Raw genomic sequence first — 22,886 nt, forward strand, 5'->3', positions numbered from 1 at the left:
CGACTTAAATATTTGCGAATTGTTCGATAATTTTTTGCACAATTGTTCGTTATTTTTTTTTGGAAAATTTTCGTTAAATGTTCCCTAAGCGTCCACTAAATTTTCATACCTCCCTTAGGTACTTCATACACGTTTACATTTATATGCAGCCATGTATATGTATATATATATATATATATATATATATACATAAATATACATAAATATACATAAATATTTTGTGTACACGCATTTTAAATGCCAGCAGGAATTATCCACAAAATTCAAAATGGAAAATAAGTGTAATGTATTCTCTCGGTAGATAACACGCTGAATTGTAAAAAAATAAATAAATAAAATAACTGGAGGAGAAATTGCTCAAGGTTGTCAGTAAATAAAATCCAGTGATGAAAAATTCTATATTAAAAAAGAAGAAAAAAAAAAAAAAAAAAAAAAAAAAACTTGAAAAAAAACGTTAAAAAGGTGATGAAAATAAAGTTGAAAAAACATGAAGAGTTTGTGCCATGGGCAGATATGTCCCAATGGAATTATATAGCACCATTTTCTTTGAGCTTCCCCTTTCTCATTATATCACACTTTGGAACATTCTACAATATCGAAAGGGACAATTTTGCGCATATAATTCACAAAGAAATTTGTTCATGTGACAAAAAGGAAAAAAAAAAAAAAAAAAAAAAAAATCTGTATTGCCACATAAATTTTGTTCATATGCTCGTAGTTATACATTTATGTAGATATATGTGTATAAATATATTTTTTTTTTTTTTTTTTTTTTCCCTATGCGATTCGTGTAAACGTACGCAATGAACACAACATATTCTTGAAATATAAGGTCACTGTGATTTTGCATAAGTCTTAGAAGTAAAAATAATTAAGACAGAGAGGAGAGGAGGTGGGATAAAAGGGCACAGGTCTAATGAAGCAGATACATCTGTGGCTAAGCATGCATGTGCCTATAAGAATAAATACATAAGTGTAACATGTGTATTCATGTATGTGCGTATGCTTATATATGTACATATATATGCTTCCACATGAGTGTGCTACATTATTGACGGTGCTTTCGTGATACATATGAATAAATGGCGAATGTTTTTTCATAAATGCTTAAAAAAGGAATAAACTTTCATTCAAAAGGGGTAAAAGTGCAAACATATATATGTTTTCTTTTTTTTTTTTTTTTTTTTTTTTTTATCATTGCACAAATGCATGGCAAAAGTAAGCAACGGAAATGAGGAAAAATTGGTTAATGCTATCTCTAACGTTATTTCTCAAATGAGGCACTCTTCTTTTCGCACATTTCTGCAATAGAAATTGCCTTTTATGCTCTCTCATCTTTAATGTTTCATTTTACGCATTTCAAATTGTATTTTTTTTTTTTTTTCCCTCGCTATATGTGACAAAATTTTCTGCACTGTTCAGAAAGTTTTCAGGGGGTTTTCATATATCTAGCCACCATGTTCATATTTTGGAAGGCAAAAAAAAGAATGTACATACATGAATGGCCTTTGTTAGAGTTATGCCTGAACAAGTTTTTTTTTTTTTTTTTTTTTTTTTTTTTTTTTTTATCCTTGTGTAAAGTCTCAAAATAAAATAAATAAATAAATAAAACACAAAGGGTGAGACAAAATAAAGTAAAACCGGTTGTAGATACCTTTGCTATTTTTTTTTTTCCTCTTTTTTTCCATCCGTTTTGCTTCATCTTTTTTATGTGTTTTATTGGATCAAATTCATACTTTTATATATTTTCACACATGGGGGTTACTGCTTGACAAATTTTCCATCTTTACAGCATCCTTGTTCAGCGTTTGTGTTACTTTTTACTCACGATTTGTTCACGTGGAATATAAGCATTTCGCACTATCATTTTGGATTATTTTATTTTAATTTTTTTATTATGTGTCCATTTATTCATAAAACACATTTTGAAAAAAGCGCGCATGAAAACTTTAGTTACCCAAGAATATATGCAGTTTTCGTGCAACATGCGTAAAAATATATTTGTAGAGGCTGCAAAAGGAAAGGCAGAGAATAAATATTGCTCCCATATGCAACAGTCACACTGTAAAGGGTGAGCCACATGTGCAAAGTACTATTCTGCAAGTTTGCACTCCTCCAAAAAGAACATCAAAAAAAAAAAAAAAAAAAAGAAATACACACACACACACACACATATATATATATATATATATATATATATATATATATATATATTATTTCCATGTTTATTTCTAGATTTGTGCATTTTGGGTCAAATGACACAAGTGCGCTGGGAAGGTACAACTCAACGTGAAATTACTTTTTCCCAATTTAGCATCCGTAACCGGAGTGAGAAAAATTTTTCTTCCATTTTTTCACAATTATTGTTTTACATAATAAATAAATGCATATATAAGTGCCTAAAGTAAGTTAAAAAAAAAAAAAAAAAAAAAAAAAACCTCTTTTGGCAAAAAAAAAGGGCTATTTTTTTTGATAAGAACAAATCAGAGAATATGTAAACTACACCAAGGGGGGCAAGGAGGATGAAGGAGAGAACATGTACCAGATGGAATTAAGATATAGATTATTAATTACTACATAAATATCCAAAAGGGTACTTTCTAACATAGCAACATTTTAATCATTTTTGATGAAAGTCAAAAGGGAAATGATTAAAAAGTATCACGCAAAGGGTGTGTGTTACACCAAAAAGAGGTAATTATATAATTACATAGAGTATACCTTATCTTTCTAATGTACATATTTTTAACCATGAGTTTGTGACGTACCTATATAAATGTGCTGAGGAAAATAGTTCATTTAAACTGAACGACTAATGTGTAATGTTACTGCTGGAAAAAGTTCTAATGTGAAAGTAAGATATTAATGCAGGTATGTTCATATGCATGCATGTTCATATGCATGCATGTTCATATGAATGCATGTTCATATGAATGCATGTTCATATGGAGCTATGTCCATATACAAGTATGTACCCACGTATGTTTGTATTCGCTGCTCCTTTTCAGTCAGAAAGCTGTGCTTGAATTATTTAGTGTCATCGGAGTGCAAGGAAAATTCCTTCCAATTGCACACGAATTTAAAGAGTAACAACCTGAAGTTTACAAGTATAGAAAAACTCCATTTTCATGTGAATGCTTATGAGCGTGCATTTATATGTGTACATATTGAACTAAATAAATTTTTGTTCAGAGTCAACATTCAAAATAGAACGGTGCAGGGCGTTTAACAGGTGAAGAAAAATAAAATAAAAAAACAATAAATATAAATAAAAAAATTATAACATATAGATTCAAATAAATATATATGTGTATACATATTATATGCATGTACATATATATGCCTTTACTTAAAAAGAAAGCTATGAAATTATAAAAAATATAAGTTTCCAAAATAAAAAAAGTGTCGTATGCGCTGTTAGTGGGGTATAGCGAGGGAAAAACAGAGATATAATTAGGCTGGAGCGAAACGGCACAAGTATATATATATATATATATATATATACATATATGTATTTCTGTTTGTATGTTTACATATGTACATGTAACAAGGAAAAATATTTAGGTCCCCAAAATGCCATAAAGTAGAAAAAAAAGATGAAGCAGAACAAAAAATTCCTCATTTCTCAGAGTAGAAGAAGCCAAGCATAACAAAAAGATAGAAAAAAAAAAAAAAAAAAAAAAATGTGTTTTCTGAGCCTTGCCAGAAACGAACAAGTACCAATTATGTAAAAGAAGACGAATGAATATATGAAATAAATATCAAAAGGAACATAATAAGGCTTCCTCATGGTATATACATATAGGCATATACATAGGAATATACAAAGGCATATGCATAAGCGTATACACCGTTATTCAAACGTGCTTCAAGACTTTGTGATTTATGTGTATGTTAGAAAAACATAGAAAAAAAAAAGAAAAAAAAAAGAAAAAAAAAAAAAATATGGTACCCTAAGAAACTGAGCTCATTAAGAACAAACACGAAATATGACTTAAGGAATTTTCTAGAATCGATACATCTGATCGCTAGTGTAAGGAAGCCAAACAATGAACCATATATTTACCTTTGAGACAAATCTGAATGATATATTCTCTGGAGATAACATTGAAAAATCGGAAAAAAGTTGTGATTATTGCATAAAGCGGAAGCGAGTATGCAGATGTGAAACTATAAGAAGGGAACTTGGCAGGTAAAGCAGCAGAAAAGAAATGTATTCCTATAAAAATTTGATGTAAAATATATCCGTATATACTTAGAGACTACATGGGGACTCTCCTCGTTCATACACGTATATGCACACACCTGTGTTTGTATGCATACACAAATGGAAGCATTCCCCATAACCCCCTTCTCTCATACCCATTCCACCTGAACAAGTTCATATGGACCCCAAAATGTGCATACAGTTTGGTTTTCAATTTTTGGCGTCTTCTCATACTTCGAATACTTCTCATACTTCGCATACTTCTCATACTTCTCATACTTCTCAAACCTCCCAACCCCCCTTTTTTTTTTTTTTTTTTTTTTTTGCAGTGAAGAAGTAAATGACATAGAAGAATTGTGTGAAAAGAAAAGACAATACGATGAAATATGCGATAAAATTGTAGATAAATACAAAGATATTGTAAACAAATTTGAATATGATAAAGATATAGTTATTTATATAAAAGAAAAAAAAATAAATGATGAAATAGAATGTGAAGATTGGTTATATTTTTACGAATTACTGAAGGAAAGGAAAATATTAGAAAGATGTATTGAAACTAAAAAAAACAAAGAAGCCTTAACATTGAACAGTTTTCATTTTGATGAAGAAGCAAATTTTATAAGCTGTCTGAATTACTACCTTAAGGTGAATAAGTTTCATAATGTCAATCACAATTGGATGGGTATGAGTTTGAATCCATTCGATGAATATTTATCATTCCAGTGTAATAGTAACGATTCATCATTCTGCTTATATAATATCGAAAAGGAAAATCAGAGACAGGAGCAGAAAAAAAAAGAAACTACGGCTTCCCAGATTTTCCCGAAACAGATAGAAGAAAAAGAAAAGGAAGAAAATGCTGCAGATGATGCAGCATTGTGGTTAGATAGATGTAAAAAATTTCATTCTTTATATTATTATCTTTACTTACAAGAAAATGAAAGATGGTTATCTGGCCAGAACAATTCTGGGAATATCGTGCATTTTGAAAATATAGATTATGTGTGGAACAGAACAGTAAGAGAATGTAATAATAAAGTGAAATTATTTCAATTAATAACTGCAAATAGTGTTAGAAGTAACAGCGTGGTAGATGATTATATGACAAAGGATAGTAGAACTAATATAGATGTAGCAGAAAAAAATATACAAATAGGAAGAATTATATGTATAAGCCAATTGGTTTGTGCCTTAGGCATGGTTGATATTGGGGGGTGTTTCATTATGAAAATGAAACTATGTTTTGATAATTTTCTTTTATCTATTTTTTCAATCTTAGCTATATGTTTCAAAAAAGTAGAAGTATATAGACCTTCTTGTTGCTACCTTAGAAATGTAGTTTTCATAATAGGTATTCATTTTAATGGAATTACATCTATATTTTTATCAAGTTTGAATAATTGGGTTCAGTCAGCACAGAAGGAAGTTTTGCCTCTACTCTTGGGATCAATTTCACTAGATAAAAAAGAAACAAAGTTTGTGACACATAATTTAATACCAAGAAAATGGATAAAATCTAGCTTTTTTCAAGAATACAAAAATTGTATTCACCATTTTGTGGATTATTTAATTTATTATTTAAAAAAATGTATAAATGTATCCAATACAAATTTGATAAAAAAAAATATTGAAAATGCAAAGTATACCTACATTTCTCAGTTTTTTGAACAACATAAAATAGTGGACCTCAGAAAAAAGGACAAATTGCTGTATAAGCCACTTGCCCATTTATACATTGATGAGGAGAAGCTTATATCTACCCAAAGAAATTTCTCATATGAGCGAATGAATCACAAATATGAAATGAAAGAACATTATGTAAACGAAGTAGATAATGATGAGTACCCTCTTAAGGAAGACAAGTTACACAAGTATCCCAATTCGATTTTACCTTTTTCAAAAAAGGAATTGTGCAAAATCAGGGACACCATCTTGCTTCCAAATCATGCGATTCACGAAGAGGGAATATTTTTCAAAGATTCACATAACAATTTTACTCCTGACTGTAGTAACATTATTAACATTTCCAACAATGGTAATAATATGAAAAAATATAGAAAGCAAATAAAGGCGTTAATGAAAAAAATAGAATTTAAAAATGACAAAATTCGTTCTGGGAAGAGGAGAAAAGTAGCACTTGGTAGTGGGGAAAGGGATAACCTCTTTCAGTTGGATCAAGACTTGATTGAAAAAAGAATCTTCTCGATAGATAAAAGTTTATTGGAAAATCAAAAAATGGAATTTGAAGGACTACTAAAGAAACAGATTTACTTTACAAACAAACATTGGTTCAGACCTTACCTTAAAAATTCCACATCCCATTTTGATAATTCATTTTATTTAAGCAAAGAAATGTACAAGAATATTTTACTCTTTAGACAGCACATCTACTATAATAATTGTGATTCGTATATTAATAGTCTAAAGCAGGTTCTAAAGCGTTATGAACCCATATCTTCATCGTACATTACAAATAATGAATTATGTTCCATCGTTATTGATTGTCTCTTTGTTTTGAAGAATTGTGCACATCTAGACGTGTTCCAAGATTCATCTTTTTTGCAAAAATTTTTAGTAATAAATGGGGACTTGGGCCAAACTCTCTATAATTTCTTTTCCAGATTTCAGTCTGGATTCCACATTCTGCTGTACAGTGACACCATATCTGGAATGAGCAACTCGCTACAGGGCACCATAGAAGGTAGGGTGTCCCTCCTTTTCATCCGTTCACGTGTGTGCGCCCTTGTGCCTGCATAGGCATGTACATGCATATACATGAATATATATATATATATTGAGGCAGAAGTGCTAATGAATTAGCTTTCCAAATTGAGTGACCCAAAATAAAAAGGGGATACGTGCCAAGGCTCGATGCAGCACGGGTTACCCGTTACTTTATCATCGTTACATCTGCCTCTAGTTTTTCCACTTTGCATCTGCCTCTAGTTTTTCCACTTTGCATCTGCCTCTAGCTTTTCCACTTTACATCTGCTACTAATTTTTACACACTTTTGGCACCTGCGCATTTCCAACCCTGTAGAACCCCGTGAGACCACGGCCCTAAATGTGGAAGACCTGTACAGAAATAGAAAATCATACAGAATTTTGAGCGAATTGTTAAAAGGTAAAGTAGACCAAAAGAATAGCTGTTCATTGGTTTATATAGATCTGAATAATATCCTGTTCCCTAATTATGTACATATAGTGGAAAAAGAGATGAAAGTGAAAAAATATTTTCTATGCAGTTTGATAATCTCTTTTAACTACTTGAAGAAAGGAGGAAATATGATAATTCATTTAAGTAGTGCTATTACATTTTTCACAGCTGGATTGTTATATGTGATAATGTGTGCCTTTGAAAAGATGCAATTCTTTTTACCACCATCTTGTGATGATATAGATTTAAGTTTCTACATTTATTGTGAAGGTTTTAGTGAGAACTATATATATCGACATTATATTCAGTTTCTCTGGGAAACTGTTATATGCAATCAATACATGGATGAGAATGTCACCAATGTGAGTATCAATACAAGTATGATGAATAATGTTACTTCTAGTAGTAACTCTAAACAAAATGAGGGGAAAAAAGACGTAGTGAATTCAAACAAAAAGAAAAGCGAAATATATCATTCCGTGCCCCTGTACTTTCTAATGAATAAACATTTTGTCCATTTATTGAAAAAGTTTAATTCATTTTATTTCGGACATCATTTGAATGTATGTATGAACTTTATGAAGGAGCCGAAATATTTCTATCACAACAGAACATTGATGAAGTGCTTAGTAACTCATTTTATTAGAGCTTACATCGTCTCACATTCAGTGGGAAGATCCTTCACCAGAATATTTAAGTCCTTGGCAATTCGATGCGAAGGTGGTGGTGGTGGTAGTGGGAGTGAAATGAGTAGCGATGAAATGAGTAGCGATGAAATGAGTAGCGATGAAATGAGTAGCGATGAAATGAGTAGTGATAAAATGAGTAGTGATAAAATGAGTAGTGATAAAATGAGTAGTGATGAAATGAGGGGCGATGAAATGAGTGGTGAGGAAGAAGCGCAAAAAAAACACGTACCTTTTGAAGGGCAGAAGAAAAGGAAGAAGAATATGAGGAATCAGGATAATATGAGCGGTTTCGTGCAGAGTGGACGCACGAACGATGACAGTTTTAAAAGTAAATTCGATTTGAAAAGAAATAAATCAAACGATAGCAATAATTTCTGTTATTCTTCCAGTGAATCGAATTACTCCTTAACCTTTGAATACCAAAATGTGCCCAGCGAAGTGTCCGTGTCTGAGACTGCATGGGGCGATAGTTCGTAATAAAAAAAAAAAAAAAAAAAAAAAAAAAATTTTTGCATGAATTTGAGAGATGACAAATATGTTTGAACCCACGGAAAAAGAATTTGCTCCATGTGGTGAAAAGGTTTTTATTTGTATATGCATCTAAGGATGTATTGTACTGATGTGTACGTTCATTTTTTGGTGCAAAAATTTTAGTGACCCATAAAAATACCCCTTTTCTCGCTAATGGAATATGAACTATGAACAATGCACTGTTTGTGTGTATATGTGTGCGTGTGTGTGTGGGGTGCACATCTGGTTTCCTCTTGTGCATGCATTTTATTTTGTTCACACGTCCCGTGCCAGATCTGGCCGAGTTCACATTGCCTAATCCGTTTTACAGATATAACGAAAATGGACATTTTTTTTTTTTTTTTTTTTTTTTTTTTTTGGGACCTTATTTTTTTCTCCTTTAAATTTTTGAAAAATAATTCATCTTATAAAACTATCTATTTGTTGAGGATCATTTATATGCAATAAGAGAAGTGCGGATCCAGAGGAAGGGTGTGGGATACCTCGAATGAGTATATATATATTTTTTTTCTACATTGCTTATCGATTCGACATAAATGGTACTTCTTCAAAGGTACAAGAACAAAAGAAAAAAAAAAAAAAAAAAAAAAAAAAAACCTACACAATCTCTAAAATAGAGACACATAGGTGAATGACAACTTTTGTGCATTATGTGTTTATACTCCACTGTATATATTTTACATGTGCCTTAGAATGCATGTTGTTGGAAAGGTCACATTTTATTCACATATAAAAAACTACGTATTGAAGGATTTACCTACACATCTTATATGGGGTTACACATATAAGTATAAGGGCATGCCTTCATTGTCATAGTATACATGCACACAAATATGAACAATTATCTCGTTAAATTAATAGCTGAAATGTTAAATGTCACAGATATTAAAAAAAAAAAAAATTCACGTGTAAGGGCAAAGAACACTTTATGCTATATTTTATATACCCCCATGCTACACCCATCCCGATGTATGAATAAAATCTGTCGTTTTTATACTTTGATTCTGCAAGTTTTTTATGTATTTTCAGGCTGAATAATTTTTATAGCACTAGCATGGGTAACTTCTGCGTAACCCTGTTTTTATATTTCTTTCTGCACATGTGAAAAAAAAAAAAAAAAATCATATATTTCTGCCATTCTCGATTTTTTTTCCTATCCTCTGTTTTTTTCCTCCCTATTTTTTTCCTCCCTATTTTTTTCCTCTCCTCTATTTTTTCCCTCCTCTCGATTTTTTTCCCATTATTGCAAAAGCACACACAAAGCATCAACTATATAATCTAGACGCATGTAGCTTCCATTTTGAGGAATTTTCCAAAATGTCACAACTGCTTGTTCAGCTCTAGTGGTGAGATTGTAAACACTAATTGGTAATGAATATCGCCCTCACATATCAAAGGTGAGATATGACAGATGTCGGTGAGATTGGGTAAATTTTTGCTGAGAAGCAACAGAAGGTGGATATCACAGGGAAGAGGAGGAGGAGGAAGAGGAAGAGGGAATAGCGGATCCACATTCGACCCGGTAGAAAATGTTGAAGGGATGGATCGAAATAACATGATAGATCCACCTCTAGGAGAAAAGGATGATTACCCATCTTATGTACAACCAAATGAGGAGAAGAATAGCACATATTGGTCTGAATTATTTGTAAATAGAAATTCAAGTGGAAGAGAAGACCAAAAAAATAATAAAAAAAGTTATTCTGTTTCTTATCCATTTTCAGATAACTATGCATATAATGTTCCATACAATTATAAAATTGTCATTCCAAGTAAAAATAAAAAGGTGAAAAAATCAAATGTCAGTAGTGAAAAGGAAAGAAAGGAGACTTCAGAAAATGAACAAATTATTACACAAAATGAAATTAATCAAAGTGTGGAAAATATAAAAGAAGAATACAGTCGCAATGTAAGTAATAAATTTAGTTACACCGATTTTACTGGATTTAGAAATCCAACTTTAGAAACATTGGATAATTACAGATATTGGCAAGATAGTGGATTCAAAAAATTTTTACATCGAATATTTCCAATAAAATTACCTGACCATAAAAAAGTGAATCCGTTATTAAGAGAATACATATACTTCTTACATTCGTTGGATCCATTTAGATTTACGTTTAAGAAACTGAGTGAAAGATATTTCCTTTCACAGAATTGTATTCAATGCATTTACAAAGAAGAATGTGTTAAAAGATTTCTTAGAGATAATCAATTATGTGATGATAAAATGAAACGAATTTCAAAAAAGGAAGCAGTTTTAAAAATTAAAGAATTAATTTATGCCAAGAAATTGGGATACAAAGATATTGGAGATTTTGAAAATATCCAAAATGAAGATGACCAATTCCAAGGACATAAAAATACATTTGATGTTATAAACAGACAAGTTATTCAAGTTGAATCTATCTCTTCTTTTCCTCTTCCTGATAGGAGGGACCCTGTACCGAAGAGAGTGGATGTTGATATTCCAGTTTACAATTCTGCTAATGTGAAAATTATGAATTGGGTTAATCCAAACGACAAAGTAATATTTTGATCCTCCAAACATGCTATCAAAAACGTGCATCTTTCTTTTCTCCTATCACCTGTGGTCTTTTTACAAACCAGCACCAATCATTCAGCACAAATCAATGAGCACTACATGGGCCCACAAAGTAGTCCTTCAATTTGGATGTCTGCAGGTAAAATGTCATTTTTTTTTTTTTCTTCCAATTTTTATTAACCTATTTTGTATCCACTTTTACTTGTCATTTTTGTGTACACGCACCCAATAGTCGTATCCGAAAAGAAGGTACTTCTTCTCCTCTACATGGCACAAACCGAAATGCAAAAAGAAACACAATATACAATTTTTCAGACTAACACATTTCCTGTCTCTTGATGAGAAACTGTTACTTTTCATTTTCACGCCACCCCACCGACTAGCAGACTTGTTCTTTTTTTTTTTTTTTTTTTTTTTTTTTTTCCCTCTCGCGTGCACATACATGTGTATGTTTAAAAACACACATTTATTCAGCACGTGGGTGCTTATTCATCCCATCCCCACATTTTTTCATGTGTATAAAAAGGAATATACACATTTTTATTTACCGAACAAAGACAAAAAAAAAAAAAAAAAAAAAAAAAAAAAAAGAAAGTAAGAAAGGAAGGAAGAAAGGAAGAAAGGAAGAAAGGAAGAAAGGAAGAAAGGAAGAAAGGAAGAAAGGAAGAAAGGAAGAAAGGAAGAAAGGAAGAAAGGAAGAAAGGAAGAAAGGAAGAAAGGAAGAAAGGAAGAAAGGAAGGAAAAAATTAAGAAAGAAATTAAGAAAGAAAGCTAACTTTTTTTTTCTTTTTTTTTTTTCTTTTTTTTTTTTCTTTTTTTTTTTCTTTTTTTTTTTTTTTTTCTTTTTTTTTTCTTTTTTGTATCCCCACCCCCAAAAAGAAAAAAATGAAAGACATAAAAATTTAACGTAAACTTTTTTCACTTCTACCAATTCTGCGTGGAAAATTTTCTCAAAGTGTAAGATGGAGCATATGACCCATTTTTTCACTTGTATATCTATATAAGTGTGAATGATAAAAAAAAAAAGGAAGTATTACAATTTTGTTGAAGAATAAACATAGACAGTGTTATTATTTTATTTTATTTATTTATATATATTTATTTTTTTTAATTCCAATTTTGGAACATCCTCGTGGTATGCAACCATTCGTATCGTTTACTCTTCTCCTCTTTTGTGTTTGTGTAACATTTTTGTTCGTCCACCTAGTGCAAATTGATGGAGACACAAGAAATCGACCCCTCCTTTTGAGGGGAAACGTTACATAATTTGTTACCCTGCTAAAGGGGGCATTTTTCAATGGATCACAATCTATACGTGTGTTTGGAATATTGTACGTATACATTTATATATGTTTGTGTGTGTGTATACGTGAATATTTTTTTTTTTTCTTTTTTTTTTCTCTCTTCCCTCCAACCGCCTTTTCTTCTCGTCTCGTCTCTTCTTTTTTTTTTTTTTTTTTTCTCCCCCTCCCCCGTAGGGTCATTTTCATATGTCTCACCATATAGAATTTCCCACTGAAAAAGGATGAAACTATTATTCCGAATTGTCATTTTTCTTTTTCTTCTCCTAGTGTTGACATATGGAAATGATGACATTAACAGACCGCAAGAAAAAAAAAAAAAAAAACAGTACAGAAATAAATTCCGTAAATCTGGAAAAATATCCACGTTAAATAATGAACCGGGAAAAAATTTTCTACAAATAAAATCGGCTCACATTTACAACCCCTCGATATCATACAGAGGTTAACTGAATTACTGTCATTTTTTGTGTATTTCACAAAAAAAATGTTACAGTATAAGTATGGAAAAACACTACTAAAAGAGGGAACAAATTTTATGAATACTTTATTAAGTGTTTGCACTTTGGTGGAACTTGATGTATGCATTGCGTTCCATTATCACCCTCTTCCATTTGGTTAAGACAGTTGTTTTGTCTGTTTTGTCTGTTTTGTCTGTTTTGTCTGTTTTGTCTGTTTTGTCTGTTTTGTCTGTTTTGTCTGTTTTGTCTGTTTTGTCTGTTTTGCTTTTTTGCTTTTTTGCTTTTTTGCTTTTTTGCTTTTTTGCTTTTTTGCTTTTTTGCTTTTTTGCTTTTTTGCTTTTTTGCTTTTTTGCTTTTTTGCTTTTTTGCTTTTTTGCCTTTTTGCTTTTTTTTAATGTTAAATTTTCTCCAAAATTTTTATTACATATAACGGAATTGGCAAGCAAAAGATTGCGACTGAGAAAGAGAAAAGGAAAAACACACATTCGTGTAGAAATACATATGGATCTCTATATCACAACCACACCAATGCACACATTTTTTCTTCGCAGATTTTTTCGACAACAATGCAATGGGGACATCTACAATTTATTACAACCGACTAATGTGGGGAGCCGTTATTTTTCTAATCATGTTTATATTAGTTAGCAGCATTGGAATATATTTGTACGTAAACAATCTGGAAAATGGTGTACGGAAAAAAAGACATGTCAAAAATCCAACAAATTATTATGTTATTAATCCTACCATTCCTTATGCATAATTCGTTTATCATATATGTAAGAGGAGCAGCAGGAATGTGTTAGCGTTGTCTTGAGGATTTGTAACTTATCTCTTCCTGTTTTCTATACCTGTTTAACTTTTCGTCTGAAGAAAATGCTTACACATGAATACATGTTGAAATGGATTCAAATACAGCCATTGCCTCTCTTGAGAAGGGAGAGAAAGAGAAAAAAAAAAAAAAAAAAATTTTTAAAGGTTTAGAAAATTTGCCATTTTAACTGGTCCCTTTTGTGAACATTTTAATTTTTTTTTTTTTTTTTTTTTTTTTTTTTTCCTTTTCTCAAGAGAGGTAATGACTACATTTGAAATAGTTTTTACTTGTAATTCAACATTGAAAAAAACGAAAAAAAAAAAAAAAAAAAAAAATGTCCATTTGATAGACTCCTCAAATAGATGATATCAAAATGGTTAGATCAACTTGCACAGAAAAATTTGTGCATTCGGCATGGGGAACATTTTTTTTTTTTTTTTTTTTTTTTTTTTTCCCTTTTTTATCCTTTTTAAAGTTCATACACAGGATTAATCATTTGGTGTGTGTGTGCGACACTAAATCGGTTCTTTTTTTTTCCTGTTTTTCTTTTTTTTCCAGCATCCATTTAGCACATTTTCCAGTGTGTAAAAACATTACCGTTTACCATGTGAGTAAATTTATTTGGCCTACGTGGTTTCACCACATTTCTCATTTTTCCATTTGTATTAAAACATCAGAACATGACAAAACGGAGGGAGGAAAAGAAATATACCTTTTGCGCAAGTTGCAAAACTTAGTCTTTTTCTCTCTCAACCCATACATGTCATTTTCACGTTTTGTCGATGAAAGTTCGCCATAAAAAAAGAAGGGGGAAGCGAAAAAGGGGATGAAAAAGAGGAAAAAAATGGGCGGAAAAATTTTTAAATAAAATAGAGGAAAATAAAAAGAGGGGAAAATAAGATAACGCGAGGAAAAAATAGCGCAAAGAAAAAATAGCGCAAAGAAAAAATAACGCGAAGAAAAAATAATGCGAAGAAAATAATGGGGGAGGGAAAACAATAATTTTACAATCTCCAAATTCATGCGAAAATTCAAAATTGCACCAACACTTAAAGATAGTGCAAAAGAAAATTCCAAATTTTCAGTAATCCTATATTTCGGAATCTCTCTACATGCAATTTTCCTTCCCTACATAGATAAACCATTCTTTTTAAATATCCTTTTATTTATTTTTTTGGACTTCTATATATTCCCAAATTCTTATACACGATGACCAGCGGAGGAGGTACAAAATTTGTTGCTGAGGCAGAATTTAAAAAAAAAAGAAAAAAGAAATATCCATGAATCGTTACACAAATGTGTGTGCATACGTGTGTTTGCATACGTGTGTTTGCACACCCGTATTTTCACACGTATATTTTCACACGTGTGTGTAAATTCGTACGTCTGCTCACAGAGAGATAGTACATCGCTAAGAGTCCAGTATCTCTACCTGCACACACTTGTACGTTTTACAATCCCACCCCTAACCCCCTTAAAAAAAAAAAAAAAAATAATAATAATAATTAAAAAATACAGGAAGTGAACTGAAAGATAACCAATGGAATGTTTCCAACTACAAGAATGAGAAACTAGTGACATTGAATAAAGTAGAACTGAACAATGCTGTGAATATATACAACTGTGAAGGAAGCACAATTTTAATCGAAAATGAGAAATTCAAATCGTTAACGATTCAAAAGTGCACTAAATGTAATGTGGTTCTTAAGAACTTAATATCATCCATAGAAATAATTGATTCTAAGAAACTGAAAATTCAAGTATTAGGAAAATGCTCTTCTATTTCAATTGATAAATCTGCTGGTGTGGAAATTTACCTTTCTAAAGACAATACTGAATCCGAATTTACAACTGCTCTCTCATCAGAAATGAATGTTCATATAGAAAATGATAAACAAGAATGGAAGGAAATTACTATACCTGAACAGTATCAACATACATTGACCTGTGGAAAGCTTCTAACACGAGTATCTGATTTGTATACTTTTTGAAAATGTCCCAGGCATTTATGTATATTCATGTAATGTATGCATGTGTGTTAGGTAGAGAAACTTCTCCCCTGGTTTCTTCATTTTCTCAAAAGGGTACATGACACCATTCCATTGGAGCGAAGTGTCATTAACATTTTGATTACTTTATTTTTTTTTTTTTGTTTTTTTTTCTTTCATTACGTGTGTAGATTTTTTCTTTCTTTTTTTTCGTTTACATTTTACTTATCTAAAATCAACATTAGCAATTTTCAAAACACTCCATATTGTCATTTTTTTTTTATTACTTAAGTACCCATTTTATATGCAAGACTGTCATACATCTCTACAAAATTGAAAATAATTTTTAAGGTTACATTAAGGAAGAATGTGCGTTAGCCTTTTGTTACATGTTTCCTGCACTTGCCAAGTGCTTTTCTTTTTTTTTTCGCAAACAATTAGGAATGCATGAAATTCTGCATTTAGAAAAATCTCCTGGGATGTTGCACATATGTATAATATATATATATATATATATATTTGACGTAGGCATGTATAAATGACGTAGTGCTGGTGGAAAAATGTTAAACCCTATCCCCTTTTTCTTGTATCATAAAAATGCTTGGAAAAGCAAGAAGGATGTGTGTTCAGGCTTTTTCAAAGTAACAGTAACTCTTCATTTGAAAAATATCCACAATGAAAAAGTGAACCATTGTTTTTTTTTTTTTTTTTTTTTTTATTTGATCACGTCTCCGTTTTTCTATTCCCCACAAAAAAAAAAAAAAAATTAACACTTTTTGATGAACACGAGGGAGAATATATGTTACATTTGATTTTCATGCAAAAAGGGATTCTTTTTTTTTTGAATAGTTTAAAACAGGAAAGCAAAGAAAAAAATAGCCAATAGATGTGGTATACATATATTCAAATATATACACCCACTGTGAATTCGCTTGAATTAGTCGTAGAGGTTTTTTTTGAGAAATAAGAGCTAAAAAAAAAAAAAAAAAAAAAAAGAAAAAAAAAAAAAATTCCACAAGTCTCGGCATATAATGTCGTATAGCTTAGCATAACTTTATACAACTTTTTACAGCGCAGCATAACTTCGCACAACTTCTCTCAACTTCTGTGAAGTTCTCACAAATTGGCACTCCAAGTGGTCCCCATTGAACAGAACGCTCCAACTTTTTCTTTGCTCCCCTCTGACGAAATGAGAATCTTGAAGAAGGCGATTAATCGATGGGGTTTTGTAGCTCCAGTTGGAAGTAGAAATGTTTGTTCACTCTCCCAAATGATGAACAAGTCATTTAAGACGAACAATGTAGGTAGTACTATCACTAGCAATGGAATGTTTAGAGATCCGATGAACACTATGAGGAATGAGGAGAAGGCACTTGTGGCAAAAAGAAACGTAGCAAATGGGGTTAATGTAACGAATACATTGTATGAAAAAAAAGAAAACATCATGGATGATGAGCATATGAGTAACGATGAAATAATAAGATTTTTTGAAGAAAATAAAAATATGAATATAGACAAATTGTACAATTTGATTAAAAATTTAAGCAGAAAGAAAATGGATGAACGAAAGAAAATTGTAGAAAATGAGAAATTTTTAAACATAATTGAAGAAATAGAAAATCGGATAAGTATAATGAATACAAGATATCTATGCAATTTCTCCTTACGATTAGTTAGCATATCCATAAATAATGACGATATTAAAAAAATATTAACAAAGATAAGCGAACATTTATTAAAAAAAATGAATGTAAACCCTCGTGATTTAGTTGGTATATGTTATGCTCTAAGTTTGTGTAACAATATGAATGAATATTTTTTTGAACATGTAAAAAAAGAAACAATTTCAAATATTGATGCTTATACTCCGACCTTGCTAACACAATTACTTGAAAGTATGAGATTGTCACAGAATTTAGATATCGAATTAACCAATTTAATTGTTGAAAAAATGTGTGAAGAAATTGATCGATTTACAACTAAAGATGTCACATTAGCTTTGAAGACTTTATCCATGGCTGGAATTCCTAGAGGATTTTTAATCAGACGTTTGTGCAACCTCGTATTTGATAACATTTCCCATTTTCATTATTCTGGTTTAATAAATATTATATATAATTTAACGAAATTGAAATTTACAACAACAAATCATATTGATGTTATTTATAAAAGTGTAGAGGAACATTTAGAAAATTGTAATGTTAGTACTTTGTGTGAATTGTTATACACATTTTACATGAATGAAATAAATGAAGAAAGTAAAATTAACAAAATTTTGGAAAATATCCACTATGAACATTTTAATACAACAAAAACTGCTGTTATTATCGATTTTATTCATGCAGCTACTTATTATAAGAATCATATAAAAAAAGAAAATTTAATAAATTTAATTGATTTGTTATTCAAACGAAATGTTCCTAAATCATTAACTCTTATTGCTAAGATAAGAGAACCAATTTATTATTTAGCTGGAGATGAAAAATTTTTATTCGATTTGAACAACATCTCTCCTTCATGGTTAAATGCAATGAATGACTTTCTACGAATAGACCATGAAAAATTACAAGCTTTAAAAACCTTTCATGAAGTACAAAATGTTTTAAATTCAATTGCACCAAATTTTAAATTAAATTTTGTTCCCTTACAAATTGTCAATTCCTATTCAGTTGATTTTATTGAAAATGAAAAAAAAATAATTATTGATCTGGATACCATTGTAAGACACACATCATTCCAAATGAAGCATAAACATTTTGAAAATTTGGGCTACAAAACTGCAAAAATACATTTCTGGAAATGGAGAAAATGCAGATCAGAAAAGGAGCAACAAAATTACTTGTCAGATATCATATACTCAGTTACCGACAGGACCAAAAATAACCAGAAGGATGATATGGGGCAAAGTGGGGAAGGAAAAAATATTAGTATTTCCCAGGGATAATATGGACTAGCCAATTTTTTGTTTGACTCACACAGCTAAGCACTTTTTTTCTTCCTATCCAAAGGTTAACAGAAAAAAGTGTCCAAGAGAGACGAACAAAAACATATAATCGCATTCATATTACATTCGAAATGAGAGTATTTTATAGTCATCAAAAAATATTCAGTTTGGTCAATGCACTTTAAAAAGAGAAAAAAAAAGAAATAATATGCATGTTAAGGTAAAAACATTATACCTTGCCACTTTCCAGGTAGGTATATTTTTTTTTAATATTTTTTTTAATTCTTTATTTTCTAATTACATGAATTGTTCATAACATTTTAGCTGTTCCCTCTACACACACACACAAGAAAAAAAAAAAAAAAAAAAAAAAAAAAAAAAAAAAACAAAAAAAAAAAAAAAAAAAAAAAAAAAAAAAAAAAATACCATTATACATGTGATAGTATACATGCGCATTAAAACTTTCCTTTCCGATGCTTAATTAATATTCACTCGAAAACAATCAATGTGACACATTTCTTTCTGTCTGTACACGAAAAAGGAGTTGGTGGTGTATATACAACGAATGAATTTACGTAGAAATGTAGTAAAAAAATTCACCAAATGGGGATAAAATCGGCGTAAAAGAAACTATTATCTTGATTATGCATTGCAAAAATGAAGCATGCAAAATGGTAAAACTAAATAACACCTCCCCTCTCCGACCTGTTCCATCTTTCACCCCGTGTCATCTTTTTCTCCACCAACGCGCCAACTTTGGGAAAAGGAATAATCCTTCAACTCGGGCTGCTTGTACTTAAATCTGCTAGTTTCATTAAAAATTTTAAAATATTCCAATACCTTTATGTAATTCGTGGGCTTATCTATTTCTTCTGTCTGATTTATGGATGACAAACATTGCAGATATCTGGTGCCTTCTATTCTACACTTCGAAAAAGTATGTGGATACTTTCTCAAGCAGTTGATGAATTTCCCCCATAAACTATCACATGGATTTTTCTCGAATTTTCTTTGATTTTTTTTCTGAATTTTGTGCAAAATTTCCTTTCCTTGCCACCACTCAATTGGGGGAAAATGCTTTTGCAGCTTCGCAACTGGGAATAACAGCTCGTTATTTCTTTTTTTGCTCCAGCCCATTTATTTGGCGAACGAAATGGTGATTTCAATTTCAGGAAGGGTGAATGGGGGGATATGCAAAGTAATGTGATATTAGTTACAATAACTTTAATGGTTTTTACAAACTGTTCAGAAAAAACCATTGAGAACAATATGAACAAACAGCCAAATCCATTTCGTCATGCATCAGCTTATATATGCACATATATCCACTGCTAATGTGTAAAATTTTTGGTAGTCCAATTTGACCCACTTTTTCTGTTGTTACTTATTCCTGTGGCTAAATTTCAATCGTTCTCTTTCTACATGATCATACGTAACGATATTTTCAAGTGTAGGATGTGTGAACTCTGTTCTCTTTAACAAGGGACTAGTTAAATTATACTTATGACAGTTTGGTCAATTTCAATCCCTTTTCACAGCTCAGGGGAGAAAATGAATTCATGTATACCTACTGAGTATTCATCTTTTCCAATTGACGCACGTTTTTTCTCTACTATTTTGGGCTTTGTCGTTTCCCATTCCAACCTCAATTTTGAAAAACATGACAAATGGTTCTATAATACGCAGTAACATATAAGTCACTATTCGATAATGGCTTCGCTTTTATTTTTATTTTTAAAGGTGGGAAAGAAAACGGTGACACATATATATATGTGCATATACATGTGACATCATAAAAATTAGCTACACATTAAGCGCATTTTAATTTTTTCCATACTATTTCACAAACTCGTTTTGCGACAATTTTTACCTTTTTATTTGACGTAGTACGCATTTAATTATGTATAAAAAGGTGCATAACTTATTTACACGAAATTTACACAGCACGTTGTATGTTCTTTTATTTTTTCTTTTTTGCACGAGTTTAGTAATGTTTTGTTTATGCCACGAACACTTTTTTCCAGACTACAAAATTTCCTGAACCTAGTCTACGCCTTGTACCATATTGTTATTTATTTATACGTATATGTACATATATGTTCTTTTTTGGGGATGGGTGAAAATCTAAGGATACGTTTTAAAAAACCTTTTAGAACATAAAAATTTATTCACCTTTGATATAACAGTTATGTAATGTGAAGAAAGCGGGTGATATAGCAAATTAAAAAAATATTAAAGTTGTACATATTCTTTCAAGTTGTACTGCACGGATGTAGCTATTTTGTTATGCTAATTTTTTTTTTTTTTTTTTTTTTTTTTTGTGTAGCCATTTTGGGGAATTTTTTGGATAATATGAGCAGTACCCATGTTTTTTTTTTTTTTTTTTTTGGGTAGCCATTTTGTATACTTTTTTTGAAATGTGTGGTACTTCGCATTCATAATTTTTTTTTTTTTTTTATTCTGGGTAGCCATTTTGCATACTTTTTTTTTAAATGTGTAGTACTTCGCAATCATAATTTATTATTTTTTTTTTTTTTCTGTTTAGCTAACTGATATTATGTTTTTGAAAATTTTGGAACTCTGACATTTATTTATTTATTTTTTTTTTTTCATACATAATTTTTCCACTTTGAAAAAAATTACGAACTGTTTATATTAAATTTTTTTTTTTTTTTTTGTAAATAATTTATAATATTTTTTTAAAAAAAATGAATTGTTCATTTTAATTTTTTTTTCTTTTTTGTAAATATTTTATATTTTTTTGAAAAAAATGAATTGTTCATTTTAGTTTTTTTTTTTTTTTTTTATTAAAAATGAGTGGCAACCATGACACGGTCAACGTTGATAAGAGGGCTTTTTTTCTATAGTCATTGACTGACGTCATCTTAAAATTAATGGATGCTTTTATTAGCAACTTTGAACAATTGAAAAGGAGAACATAAAGGAAGAAAAGAGCATAAAAAAAATATATTCTGTGTTAGATGTTGTTTCCACCACACCTTTTAAACTGAATTATATGGAACTCAAACGAAGAGAGGAATTTTGAAACCAGTTACACAGGAAAAAGGTGTGCACAGAAAACACCACTTTGGAAGATGAAGTAATCATATAACATCAAGTACTGTGATATATTATTTTCTGAGGATTAAACATTTCCATTTTATGATTGGTTTAGAGAAGATATTAGAGAGAATAAAATGAAGAAATAAATATAGCATGCTTTTAAGAAGAAATGAGGAGAAATAGGAAAGAAAAAAAAAAAAAAAAAAAAAAAAAAAAAAAGGCCTTTTCACGTTTTAGAAAATCCAAGCCATGAAGAACCATGTACAAATGTAGTGAAAACACACTTTTTTTATATGTGCGCCTACTGATACAAGTGTAGGAGTAGAAGAGGGTGTGTGTGTGTGTGTGTGTGAAGGGGAAGTATTTAAGAATGTGGGGTGAATTTAACATAATAATGTTACGTGCAGAAAATATACAGAAAATTTATATGAATTTTCATTTCATCTGCAGGGAAAGTCCCCGAGATAAGGAATTCTCATTATTTTGAGATTTCCTTTTTTAGGAAAGCTAGTAACCTGATAAGTTATGAATCTTATATTACCCTTGAAGACATAACCCCTCTGCTCACGTGCACGCGCACACGCATAGTCAAGGTTGTATGTGAAATAGCGAGTTAAATGTAACATGTGTTATATCTTTTTTATAACATCACTGAATGGGGCTTATACATATGTTAAATTCACCCCTTTCAATGTGTGTGTATGTGGTGATGTCCCTGATAAATACTACGCATATAAGCTTTTTGTATTGTCCCCACCACACCACCACCCCCTCTACACCTCGTGTATTGAATTGTATATTTGTGTGTTTTTAAAGACAAAATGTGTATTTCAAGAGTTGATGAAACAAGTTTGCATTAACCCATACGGTTGTTCTCCAGCCCATCTGTGTTATTGCGCTGTGCCCAACGGGCTTTTTTCCCATAAAATTTTTTTTTTTTCATTTTTTGTAACTTATTTTTGGATAACTTTCCCAACAACACCACACATGTGCGCAAGTACCCTTTTTTTTTTTTTTTTTTTTTTTTTTTTTTTTTTTTTTTTTTTTTTTTTTTTTTTTTTTTTTTGTGTTTTATTTTTGAATTTATTTTATACGTACACACAAAAAAGAACCAACAGAATAAGAATCTTTCAAATAAACCTTAGTTTCTGATACATTGAATTTTAAGAAATTATGGAAAAAA

The 22,886-nt window shown here is 30.6% G+C and overlaps 6 protein-coding genes across 6 annotated transcripts; 5 read left to right on the forward strand and 1 right to left on the reverse strand.

Moving 5' to 3' along the window:
- Positions 1-4,049: 4,049 nt before the first annotated feature.
- PGO_020900 (hypothetical protein, conserved) lies at positions 4,050-8,533 on the forward strand (the record flags this gene model as incomplete). Its single annotated transcript, XM_028685908.1, has 3 exons — positions 4,050-4,192; positions 4,537-6,941; positions 7,251-8,533. 3 exons carry the CDS (start codon positions 4,050-4,052, stop codon positions 8,531-8,533), a joined length of 3,831 nt encoding a protein of 1,276 aa, XP_028541709.1.
- A 1,465-nt stretch (positions 8,534-9,998) lies between these two features.
- Positions 9,999-11,126, forward strand: PGO_020910 (hypothetical protein, conserved; the record flags this gene model as incomplete). Its single annotated transcript, XM_028685909.1, has 1 exon — positions 9,999-11,126. The coding sequence occupies one exon, from the start codon at positions 9,999-10,001 to the stop codon at positions 11,124-11,126; it is 1,128 nt and encodes a 375-aa protein (XP_028541710.1).
- A 1,531-nt stretch (positions 11,127-12,657) lies between these two features.
- PGO_020920 (hypothetical protein, conserved) lies at positions 12,658-13,657 on the forward strand (the record flags this gene model as incomplete). The annotated part of the gene is made up of 2 exons (XM_028685910.1): positions 12,658-12,877; positions 13,446-13,657. The coding sequence occupies 2 exons, from the start codon at positions 12,658-12,660 to the stop codon at positions 13,655-13,657; spliced, it is 432 nt and encodes a 143-aa protein (XP_028541711.1).
- Positions 13,658-14,917: 1,260 nt separating this feature from the next.
- On the forward strand, positions 14,918-15,699 carry PGO_020930 (hypothetical protein, conserved; the record flags this gene model as incomplete). Its single annotated transcript, XM_028685911.1, has 2 exons — positions 14,918-14,933; positions 15,227-15,699. The coding sequence occupies 2 exons, from the start codon at positions 14,918-14,920 to the stop codon at positions 15,697-15,699; spliced, it is 489 nt and encodes a 162-aa protein (XP_028541712.1).
- A 1,186-nt stretch (positions 15,700-16,885) lies between these two features.
- Positions 16,886-18,640, forward strand: PGO_020940 (hypothetical protein, conserved; the record flags this gene model as incomplete). Its single annotated transcript, XM_028685912.1, has 1 exon — positions 16,886-18,640. One exon carries the CDS (start codon positions 16,886-16,888, stop codon positions 18,638-18,640), a length of 1,755 nt encoding a protein of 584 aa, XP_028541713.1.
- A 717-nt stretch (positions 18,641-19,357) lies between these two features.
- PGO_020950 (hypothetical protein, conserved) lies at positions 19,358-19,777 on the reverse strand (the record flags this gene model as incomplete). The annotated part of the gene is made up of 1 exon (XM_028685913.1): positions 19,358-19,777. The coding sequence occupies one exon, from the start codon at positions 19,775-19,777 to the stop codon at positions 19,358-19,360; it is 420 nt and encodes a 139-aa protein (XP_028541714.1).
- Between the last annotated feature and the right edge of the window lie 3,109 nt (positions 19,778-22,886).

The sequence above is a fragment of the Plasmodium gonderi genome (genome assembly GCF_002157705.1).
Source record: "Plasmodium gonderi DNA, contig: Chr02, whole genome shotgun sequence".
In the NCBI taxonomy this organism is placed as follows: Eukaryota; Apicomplexa; class Aconoidasida; order Haemosporida; family Plasmodiidae; genus Plasmodium; species Plasmodium gonderi.